The sequence below is a fragment of the Mustela nivalis genome (assembly GCF_964662115.1).
Source record: "Mustela nivalis genome assembly, chromosome: X".
Classification (NCBI taxonomy): domain Eukaryota; kingdom Metazoa; phylum Chordata; class Mammalia; order Carnivora; family Mustelidae; genus Mustela; species Mustela nivalis.
In genome coordinates, this window is record NC_139040.1 from 97954106 (window position 1) to 97966344 (window position 12239).

Below are 12239 nucleotides of genomic sequence, written 5' to 3' on the forward strand. Positions count from 1 at the left end.
AGAAGCCTGTTTCAAGAGGTGCCTGGGTGGCTCAGTTGTTAAGTGTCTGCTTTCCGCTCAGGTCATGATCCCAGGGTCATCAGGCTTCTGGCTCAGCGGGAAGCCTGCTTCTCCCTCTCCCTCTCCCACTCCCCTTGTTTGTGTTCCCTCTCTCGCTGTCTCTCCTTCTCTGTTAAATAAATAAGTAAAGTCTTAAAAAAAAAAAAAGCCTGTTTCAAGTGTTTAATGCTGTGTCAATATGTGCTAAACAATAACTGGTCCAATTTATCCAGCACTTGCTTTTCTAGCAACAACTACTAAACCATGCTTCGGTAGCTATATTAGAAAGGCAAGTCTGTTCACATTTTATTGCAAATCTAAAGTTTTAGATTTTGCTTTTTAATTTTAAAAAGCCCAACCTTGGGGCAAAGGAGAAGGCTAACTGCAACCTAAGAGGTTGGTATGTATATTTTTTTAAGTCAAAATCTGTCATGAGAGACGGTAAGAACTTGGTATTTAAAAACTGACTCGGGGGGATTTGAGCTCTGAATCGGGCTCTCTGCTCATCAGGGAGCCTGCTTCCCCCTCTCTCTGCCTGCCTCTCTGCCTACTTGAGATCTCGCTGTCAAATAAATAAATAAATAAATAAATTCTTAAAATAAAAAACTGACTGAGGGATGCCCGGATGGCTCAGTTGGTTAAGCGTCTGCCTTTGGCTGGGGCTGTGATCCCAGGGTCCTGGGATGGAGTCCCACATGAGGCTCCTCACTCAGCAGGGAGCCTGCTTCTCCCTCTCCCTCTGCCCCTGCTCATGTGTGTATGCATGCTCTCTGTCAAATAAATAAAATCTTAAAAACAAACAGACTGATTCAGTGCCTTGGTGGTTCAGTTGGTTAAACATCTGCCTTTGGCTCAGGTCAAGATCCCGGGGTGGGATCGAGTCCCACATCAGGCTCCCTGCTTAAGGGGAAGTCTGTTTCTCCCTACCAAACCTGACTTGGTAGCTTTAGCTTGCAAATCTTTTTTTTTTTTTTTTTTTTAAAGATTTTATTTATTTATTTGACAGAGAAATCACAAGTAGATGGAGAGGCAGACAGAGAGAGAGAGAGAGAGAGAGAGAGAGAGAGGGAAGCAGGCTCCCGGACTCGATCCCAGGACTCTGAGATCATGACCTGAGCCGAAGGCAGCGGCTTAACCCACTGAGCCACCCAGGCGCCCCTTTAGCTTGCAAATCTTTAGTACATTCATGGTCTTAGTCTTTGACTAAGTCAGACGTCCTAAGGAAGGTAAGTTAGAAAAACAGCCTTTTGGGAATCTGTGTAAGGCCTGTTTTGTGGTGAAAAAATTTATGCTAAATGCTTAAGACACTCTGAAAGTAGATGGCTGAAAGAAAGAATTAATAGTTCTACTGATGGGACGCCTGGGTGGCTCAGTGGATTATGCCTCTGCCTTCGGCTCAGGTCATGATCCCAGGATCCTGGGATCGAGCCCTGCACTGGGCTCTGCTCAGCTGGGAGCCTGCCCCCACCCCTCCGCCCACCGCCCACCTCCCGCCTCTCTGCCTACTTGTGATCTGTCAAATAAAATCTTAAAAAAAAGTCCTACTGATGAATATTTTCAGTAAGCAAAGATACTCATCAAATTTGAGTAGTCACTGTCTAGATTTCTGATTTATTTATTTTTTAAAAGATTTTGACAGAGACAGTAAGAGAGGGAACACAAGCAGGAGGAGAGGGAGAAGCAGCCAGCTTCCTGCTGAGTGGGAAGCCTGACGTGGGACTCAATCCCAGGACCTTGGGATCATGACCTGAGATGGAGGTAGATGATTAATGACTGAGCCACCCAGGTGCCCCTAGATTTCTGATTTTAAACACACGGCTTGTAAAAGCTCTTTTCCTATTCACCCAACAGAACACACTGATTTACATTAAAAAAACTAGGTCAGGGACATATCCTAAACATCTAGAGATCTTAGGAAAATTGATTATCCAAGGGCTTTTCCTCAACACACACTGAGCCCTGAGCGTCCACCTGTTTCCATTGCGCCCCGCATAAACGCTTTCTCCTGCCAATAGCCATGATGCAAGCAGCAGTTAGGTCCGAAGGCAAGGGGATTCTGAAACTTCATGGTGAATTCCTTCCTACACTGAGACACCAGATTTAAGACCCCCACGTAATCTTTACTTCTGAATTCCAAAGGTGTACCCCATGTTTTAGTGAGTGGGGAATTACGAGAACTTGACAGATTGGCAGGTCATGTACAGCCACACCCTCAAGAATACATTTCCAAATCCTTACGCAAGGAAATCCCTCCAAAGGACTCCTGAAAACTCTTTCAGCATCCAAAGCATCCATTTTGAGTATTTTAACATTATACAGTTGAAAATAAAAAATGAATGCGATTCTTGCTATCTTGCAAGTGACCCCCAGCAAACTACTTTTGGGGAGGAATACTGAGCAAGGGTAAGGAAAGCAACGGTTATGCTTGTTCTCACACAGGAAATGCTTGGACAGACACAAAATGAGGCCAGGCAGATGGAGGCTACAGGAGGAGCCAGAGTTGGCTTGGCCTTTTATTTTTTTATTATTTTTTAAAAATTTTTAAATTTTTTTATTTTTTAAAGATTTTATTTATTTGACAGAGAGAAATCACAAGTAGATGGAGAGGCAGGCAGAGAGAGAGGGAGGGGGAAGCAGGCTCCCCGCTGAGCAGAGAGCCCGATGCGGGACTCAATCCCAGGACCTTGAGATCATGACCTGAGCCGAAGGCAGCGGCTTAACCCACTGAGCCACCCAGGTGCCCCGCGGCTTGGCCTTTTAACTATAGTGTGCATGGCAGGAAAACTGGAGGCAAGGACACACAACTGTGTCAAGAGAATCGCTTATACAGGGCACTCCGTGAATAGTTTGAAGACTCCTCAAACGTTCAGTTCCATCAGACTTTTTCTTCATAAACTTCTAAGTTGGCCAGCTTTATTACTAATTACACATAAAAAACAGGGTTTCCTCTATTCTGCTTAGGTTAATGGAAAAATAAGCCACATGAGAAAAGCCCAACACAATTAAAAACTTACATTTTCAATAAAAATATTCCTAATGAGTATGGAGGAAAAAAAAAACTTACATTTTCAGATATTAAAACAAAGGCATTTGCCCTGGATTACTACAAAATGGGATTCCCTGCATTTTGATATCCCTAAAATTTCAGTCCATAGTTTTGCTTACTGGGGTACCATGCAGCAAGAGGTCATCTTTGGATGAAACGTGGTATATTCGCTTTAATGTTGATAGAGCACAAGGAGAGGGCCTCCACGGGACAGTTAAAAGCATTCCCACTATACTGTGGAGTTTTACACATTTAAATATGATTGATTGCCTTTCAAGTAAGTCATTTTAATATGGGTCTGACATTTGTTTTATGGACAGAAGTTTAAGTGTGGTTGAAGAAGTTTCCTTTGAGACTTTGTATCCCTAAAGAAAATGAGCCCTGAAAACCTTTTATGTAACTCCCGGCTTTAAAAAGTTTTAGGTTTATAGATAGTAAAGATTTAACTTAATTGCTTACTGACCTGTGAATTATCAGATTTCAATTCAAACAGTTCAAAATATCGGTGGCTATGCACAGTTTCATTCCATTTGGTGTATTCATATAGGTAAGAATACTTAGAAGTTCAAATGGTTTAATCCAAGTGGAGTTTTCCAAAATAAAGAATAGTTTCAGTATATTTTGTTTTTCAGAAATGTTTAAAATCTGGGCTACGTAGGTCTTTAGCAGCACCCCAACTCAAAGGACACACCAACAGGCTTTTGTGGAAATCCTATTTCTTTTGAACACTGCAACAAAATTTCTTTTCAGATACTAAAACAGCAGAATAGATGAAATCTGCTGGAGTTAATTTTCACTTCTATAACTCCCCTCAAAACATGTGACCTGCTGCACTTGATATTTAAATAAACTTTGAAACACCACAGTGTTTGCCAAATCTCCATTTTAGACTGTTAAGTCAGCAATTAGATCACAACTCAATTTTTGAACTGCTTAGATGTGAATATACTTTGGAGATACAGAGGGCCAAATTCCTCTATTTGTAAACACTTTTAAAAGTTCGCATAAAGGGGCGCCTGGGTGGCTCAGTGGGTTAAAGCCTCTGCCTTCGGCTCGGGTCGTGGTCCTGAGGTCCTGGGATCGAGCCCCGTGTCGGGCTCTCTGCTCAGTGGAGAGCCTGCTTCCTCCTCTCTCTCTGCCTGTCAAATAAATAAATAAAATCTTAAAAAAAAAAAGTTCCCATAAAATCTATTATTACACCTCTAATTTACGTCCATTTAGACATCTTATTTTAATAAATAAAAGGGAAAGCCAATATTTAATTTATAAAGTTTTATTTTTGTATATGTGCTAAATCTTAGGAACTGTGGACAATCTTCAGTCAGTCTGTTGGCTTGTAAAAGGCTGAGAAGTGTGTGATCTGGGTGGTAAATTTCCTTTGGGGAATCTGGATGATTTAAAAAAAAAAAAATCACTCATTTCCAAGTTTAAAACATGGTGCACCTTTCCCCCCTTTTTTCTTACACCTATGAATTTGGAGGAAAAGCGCTACATTTCTGCAAATGTAAAATAATTGTTATAAATAAATACAGTCGGCAGCAAGTTAATACATTTAGCACTTTTTGTAGTGATGTAGGACACCCAAAACCTTATTTTCAAACACTAAACACTCATGTAGGTGCAGGACCAATTTTGGTTGAGCACTACTATAAAACCAGTACTGAATTTTTTTTTTTTTTTTTGCTTTTTTCCTCAGTAACACAAAAACGGGGTAGGGTGGGGTGGGGCGGGAAGGAGGTTGTTTTCTTTTCTTTGCAGTATGTAGTACCTTCCAGCTAGAGACCAAAGATGGGCACTTAATAAGGAAAAGGCAATTTTCTTATCCAGTTAGAATTTTAAATAAGGCAGGATATATCCACCAAATTAACCACAAAATTCAGCAAAGTAAGAGTTCATGGGAGAACAGAAGCTGGAAAAATACCAAGAAAAAGTGGAAGGAACCATTTTTTGTTGGAGTAGTCATCTGAAAATTCACAGACTGTTGCTTTCATTTACAAATGTAATTTCAATAAAAAAGGCTCCTCATCTTTTTAACCACTGCTAGGATTAAATACTTATCATTCACTAATAAAAGTTAATCATGAAAAAAATATAAAACATTTTAATAATTCTAAATTTGTATATATAACAGCTAAAAGACACAAAGTTGGGAAATTATCAGAGAGAAAAATCAAGGAAAGACAAAAACCCCAAGTATGATTTATGTTATTTCTGCCTCTATAATGCTGAGCATGAAAATTTAGTTGGTGGAGGGCTTAGAAACAGCAGCAATACGGTTTTTACCAAGTTGTGCACGGAAATACTTAGATCCAACAGGGCAATGCCCTTGTTCACATATTTAACAACAAAAATAGCTTTAGTCTTTATGTTAACAGTAGCATCTGTCTTCTATGAAGTATTCATGCCATTTAGAATCCTGGGGTGCTTCTTTGAAAGGAAGACTAGTGATTCTGAAACAAAGGTTTAAAGTAGGAATTATATATATGGCTCAAGAAATCAGTTGAGGGAGAATTAAATTATCTTTAGGCACTTTGAAGACTTGGAAGTTTAAATGTGCCATTGATGTTCAGAAAAAGACCTCGACACCACCATGTTGCTCTTACAGTAACATGCGCCTAAAATTTCCACTTATATGTTAATGCTTAAGAAGTTAAATAGAGAAAATAACGCACACAAACAAAAATAAATCTCCCTGTTCACTTTCCCTTGATCCTGAGCACAACATAGACAGCTCTTCCTCAAATGGAGGGGAAAAGGGTTCAAAAGCTCTCACCTGGCACAAGGGAATTGTCAATCCAAAGCAACCAAGATGGGATCTCCCTCCAAGGAGAAAAATTCACAGCCTTTTCAAATGTCAAGTTTTTTGTGTCTAGGAAGTCATTAAAAAGTTTTTAAATTAAGTACATCACATGTTTTGTTAAGGAGCAGGAAATACAAAAATCACCTCTCATCTGGTGAAAAGGTGTATTTAAGGATAGCAAATTGTCCAAATACAGTTAACCTATTTTGCTTATTGCTAAGGAAGCCTGGAATTGAGGAACTTTTAATTTAAAACTATCAACTGGAATTGCAAACAGTGTGTAGGATTTTGCTCCAACTTAAACTCAGATGTAACATACTTAAGGTAAAAACAGGATCTGTCTGGTGTCAAAATTTCCTAGTATTACAGAAAACCTAGAAGCACAGATGGACTATAGAGTACTGCAAATAAGATACCCAAAGCTTTATCTTAAATACCTGCCCCTTTTAATCACAAAATAAAGCAATTCTCAATTTTGTTTCTGCTTTGTTCAGTTCCAACTATAGCCTTTTTGACAAAACATTTTCCTATTAACTAAATTGTAAAAAATACAACCAAGCTTGTGCTCATTAAATATACATGTATATAAAAAACATACAAAAAGTACAAGATTGATTATGTTAGGAAACTTTTACAGTGTCAACATCCTGTTTTCTCTAAATCTTTAGTCAAGGGCCAAAGGTCAAATCTTTCTGTGCACAAAAACTCGATGTGACTGAACTCCTGAATTCAGTGTCATGCCTAAGCATGCTATGCACAGAATTAATTTATTATGCAGTCCTTCAAAAAAAAACCAAACCAAAACAAACAAACAAACAAAAAACCAAAATCAACAAACAAAAAAACCCAAAAAACCAAAAATGGACAAAAAAAGTAACCAAAAATAAAAGAGAGGGGGGGACAAACCAACCAAAAAATAGAAAACCAACCCAAAAACAAAAACAAAAACAAAAACACACCACAGGACAAAAAGTTCTTCATAAATCAAATTCTATTTGTGAATTCAGCAAAATAATTTCTATAAAATAAAACAGCAAAATATTTAAATAGAATAGGGTGGACTGTATCTGTTTGCAGGGGTATTTGGTTTTTAGACAGGTTTCAAAAATTACACACATTCAAGTTACCAATTCTCTTTTAAATACAGTATTAACTGATGAGTTCCTTATCTTTAATTAAATGTTTATGCTGAAATTATGATACCTCAATCAGATTAACTAACCAGTAGTTTCCTTTTTAATCAAGACCCTGCTTCGAACATTCAAAGTTTTGGAATAATGGAAAAGGAGCTAGGACAATTCTTGCTTTCAAGTAAAACTGTGCCTGAGCAGAAACTCAGCCAGATAAGCTTGGTGCAGTGGCGCTCCAAGTACTGTGGGATTCTGGTGACTTCCACTTCACTGGGGTCCAGTGGAAGGAAAGTTCTAGAAGATTCATCTAATAAGCTCTACCAAAGAAATAACAAGCACACCAAATACAGTCTTCTATTATGCTCCAAGCATCCTGGCATAGCAAATTTTTGCATATTTGTTTTAAATCTTTAAAAATTCCCATTACTGATATTTAAATTTCTTTATCCCACCCAGAGATTGAACTGTCAAACATTAGACATAAGCAACATATGTGTAACTGAAAACCGCCTGTTTCTCACATTTCTCCCCTTGTTTTATACTTATATTCTAGGTGTAAGAAGGAAAAGCTCTGAGCAATACAGCTGTCACACTGGGACAACTGCTGTCATTAGGGTAATTTTTTCCTCATTGGCTACACTAACCTGGTGTGAAGCCATGCTAAATGTTACAGCATAACTATAGCTTCAAAGTGATTAACCTAACATCAGAATTAAAAAGGCAATGAAAAAGATCTAGAAACAATATTACATCACCAATTTTCCACATCAACCAAATAATTTAAAGGTTACCAGCCTTATATCATTGCTCATAGTAAAACTGACTCCCGTGGCAAAGAATTAACATGAAACTATTGGTGTGGTTGACATGGATGGGCTGTTTTGTTGCTGTTGGTTTATTTTTTTGTTTTTGTAAAGGAGCAGATCCAACTGCCATGAGGCAGTCAACACTGGTTGCAGAGTGCAGTGGGAAGAACAAGAAAATTAACTTTTGTAGTTTTTGTAGATCTGTGAGTCTCCTCAAGAAAAAAGTTTCTTGCTTAAGAATTAACAGTCAAACATTAATATACTATATACACCTTTGCCATTTACACATTAGCATCAGGCCATTTATTACAAAACACTATACACTTTCCACTGCAGGCGGGTTATATATTGACAGCAAATTTCTGCAGATAAGACAGTGAATAAACTCTCCACTCCATGTTGATTAGGAATAGTTTTTCTAGTTTTAAATTATTAGCCAGACACAGAAAAAGGTTGGACTGTAAGGCCTGGGTGCACAGTCTTGATGGAACTAGTTAATTATGTGCATTTCACTGATCCTTCGTCTGAGGTGGGGATACTTCTTCACTGCCTTCGTAATTTTCTTGTGCTCGTTGGCCAGTTCTCTGAGGGTTGTTCATGTGATGTGCTGCTGGGCCTGTATACGGCTGTCCATGCACATGGTTATTCTGGGAAGGGAGAAGAAATCAATGTTAAAAGTTTTCATATAGCGGGGCACCTGGGTGGCTCAGTGGGTTAAAGTCTCTGCCTTCTGCCTTCGACTCGGGTCATGATCTCAGGGTCTTGGGATTGAGCCCCACATCCAGCTCTCTGCTCAACAGGGAGCCTGTTTCCCCCCACCTCTCTGCCTACTTATGATCTCTGTCAAATAAATAAATTAATTAAAAAAAAAAAGTTTTCATATAGCAAATTTTAAAATCATGGGCTGAAATCTGTGGACACGTAAACATTTCTTTTATTCCCAGGACTTACAAAGAGTAAATATCCTTGGGCTAATGCTGAGAAAGAAAAAAAAAATCGTTTCAAAGAGAAAAGCTACGGACGCCTGGGAGGCTCAATGGGTTAAGTATAAGCCTTTGGCTCAGGTCATGATCTCAGGGTCCTGGGACTGAGCCCTACATCAAGCTCCCTGCTCAGCAGGAAGCCTGCTAGTCCCTCTTCCTCTACTGTGCCCCCTGCTTGTGCTCTGACAAATAAATAAAATCTAAAAGAAAAAAGAGAAAAGCTAACCTAGCCCCAAACCCTAAACAAAACCAGTGTAAAGCTGTATAAATCTTCAGCCAAAGTGATTTTTAGTGCCCCAAATTATTTAGATGTAAGTCCAACAAATAAGGGATTACAGTTTGTTATTGTCTATTGTCAAAAACACTCACAAAATCATCTGTGAACTAGAACCCATCTATTCTGACTCTTCCAAGCACCTGGAAGCTTCTATATGATAATGACAAATATGACTGACCAGTCATATGAGATCTGCATTAGCAACAATCTTGAACACAGAACAGTGTTAATGGAAATGACAACGTTAAGGAAACATGGACGAGCCAGGCATGATTGATACATGAGCTTTCTCAGAGCTGAGGAAAGTAACTTTCTTCCTTATGAATTTGATTTCCTAACTTTTAAACCTGTGAACCCTCATTTTTCTGTATGTTCCCACCAGTCAAGAAGATTTTAGGCCTTTCTATTATTTGTATTATGAATATAAATATGCTGAAGAGTCATCTTCTAATTATTGAATACACTTCTATTTCCATCCCGCCCCTTTCTTACATAGGCTCCACGCCCAACCTGGGGCCCAACTTGGGGCTTGCACTCACAATCCTGAGATCAAGACCTGTGCTGAGATCCAGAGTAGGACCACTTGGGGCGCCTGTGTGGCTCAGTGGGTTAAAGCCTCTGCCTTCGGCTCAGGTCATGATCGCAGGGTCCTGGGATAAAGCCCCCGCATCGGGCTCTCTGCTCAGCATGGAGCCTGCCTCTCTGCCTACTTGTGATCTCTGTCAAATAAATAAAATCTTAAAAAAAAGAAAAAAAAAAAAAGAGTAAGACCATTAACCAACTGAGCCAGCCAGGTGAGAATGCCTTAAATAATGGTTCTGAAAGTATGGCTTCCAGACTAGCAGCAGCATCAATCACCTGGGAACATGTCAGAAATGCAGATTTTCTGGTTCCACCCTCAGCCTAAAAGAATCGGAAGCTTGGCCTGGGGCCCAGCAATCTGTGTTGGAACAAGCCCACTGGGGAATTCTGATGCTTGTTCAAATTTGAGCACCATTGCCTCAAAAGACCTGAATTGGTCACCTCTGGGTTTTGGAAAGAAGTTATTTTAGAAAGTTTCTTTATCTAAATTTTTAAAATTTACTGATCATACAGAAACTTTTATGGACATCTACCAAATCCTTGATATTTTTCAACAATCTTGAGTGTCAATGAAGTCTTGGTTAGGTTATGTAACCAAGAACAATTGCCTTCATTGCCACATCTAAAATGTCTTTGGAATCCATTTGTAGACTCAGCCTAACAGGAAATGTCCTAATCCTTTGTACTAAATATTATCATTTAATGTTGACATCAATCACCACATAGTTTTACTGAGTGTGAGTACAAAGACAGGCACCTATCTGACTAGGAAGACACCACAGAGGAAGTTCAAACACATCGCACTGTAAAGCTGCCCCAGCTATTCCTCTTTTGTTCATGCTCTAAAGGTAGTCCAGATAATCCCTTTTATTACTTTGCAACCACAACAAAAATTTCAGCCATTCTTTAAATAAAGCATAAGAATTGTCTAGAGGATAAAAACATAAACCAACCCGATTTACCTGTTGATACTGAGATCCAGGTGAATGGGGGTATAATGGGGCATCTTCAGGTGGAGGTGACTCATGCTCATCTGGGGCATCTTGGTCATCTGGCTCCTAATTTTAAATAATCAAAGAATTATGTAGGCAAATTCATATTGAAATTTTTCATATCTGAAATAAAAATTTAAAAACCTACAAAACTGACTCAAGTTTCCTTTTACTGAGATAAACTGAAACAGTAAAAAAAAACCTGATTTGGGTCTCTTCAGAAAGACTACATGTCAGGCAATTTCAGAAATTTCTCTATAAAAGAAGGCTCCCTCATTAACTTAAGATTACATATAGTAAATACTAAAGCAAACAAAACCCAGACAAAATTCCTTGATACTATCATTAACAAACACTGGCCTATGAAGTAACAAAGTGCTTTTTTCCATTTCTTTCTTTTCTTTTTTTTTTTTTTTACCTCCTCTGGACAGAGTTCACAAGCTTTTGCAAGTGTCATCCTAGCACTATGTGATCTCTCCAAGAAATAACCATTTGATGTTTCATTGCTCTGCACTGGAGGAGACCAGTTGTTGTAAGTGTACTGAGGGTTGCCAGTGTATGGTCGTCTTTCAAGTTCATCTCCAAGCCATTCCACTGCCCAGGTCCACTTTCTTTTAAGATCTCCGTTGCCCTTCAAAAGAAAATAAAACCATGTATGGAAAAGGTTTTGGAATATTTCTTAAAGTTAACTTAAAATAACAACTCCAATACCTCATTATATTTGTCTTTAAAACAGAATCCCTAATTCTGATTCAGATTTTTACAAAATTGTAAGAAAAAACCCTCACCTGCAGAATCTGGTAAGCAACAGGACAATTGCTAAAAAGAGCTACCATACATTTTATACACTGGTATGCTCTTTTTTGATAGTGATTCTTAGAGCGCTGGATTGTGTCAAACAGCCCATCTCGGTCATCTGGGATTCCTTTAAGTGCATTATGAATTCTGAAAAAGAACCAAATATATAAAAAACTTGTAAAATCAAACAGAAGCCAACATTTATTGAGTGCCTACTATGTGCCACTCAATAAAGATCTCTGATGTATCATGTCATCTAATGCTGGTCAGCAGGTACTATTAAACCTATGAGCCACCCAGGCGTCCTTCTATGTATACTTTAAAGTGATTAAAATGAATTTTGTGAGTTTTATCTCCACAAAGAAACATTACCTGTGTAGTGTGGAATTAGAAAACAAATTAAAAAACCTTATATACCAGAAATTTTACTTATTAGAATGTTCCAAATCAAAATGCAAGTTTGTTTTTTGGCATTATACGCATTCATAAAATCTGTCTGGAAATCACAACTCCAGCAATTTTGCAAGGTTTATTAATTTCAGACTAGTCAATCATACAGGCTTGTTGCTGTTTAATCGGAAACCCTTCAGTGTATATTGTTTTTGCTTTCAGTTTTGCCAAGTGATAATGAAGTATTATTAAGCCATTCTTTTTGCCACACCACATTTTCTTCCCATTAGTTTTAACTGCTTTCAAATACCATTTTTATCTATATCATCATCTTTGCCTGCCTTGTTCTTCAATGCCTGATAGTGCCAGGCACCATGGTAGATACCCCATAAATAT

At 38.4% G+C, this 12239-nt stretch overlaps 1 protein-coding gene across 8 annotated transcripts in view; it reads right to left on the minus strand.

Moving 5' to 3' along the window:
- Positions 1-6858: 6858 nt before the first annotated feature.
- The window catches only part of USP9X (ubiquitin specific peptidase 9 X-linked), a 163260-nt gene continuing 157879 nt past the window's right edge, over positions 6859-12239 (minus strand). For all 8 annotated transcript variants that reach the window (XM_082717797.1, XM_082717801.1, XM_082717799.1 and 5 more), the window contains 4 exons: positions 11444-11600; positions 11074-11286; positions 10626-10721; positions 6859-8468 (listed from right to left, as the gene is read on the minus strand). In XM_082717797.1, the coding sequence (XP_082573923.1) occupies positions 8331-8468; positions 10626-10721; positions 11074-11286; positions 11444-11600 (604 nt within the window). In that variant the 3' untranslated portion in view covers positions 6859-8330. The remainder of the gene's footprint in view (positions 8469-10625; positions 10722-11073; positions 11287-11443; positions 11601-12239) is intronic.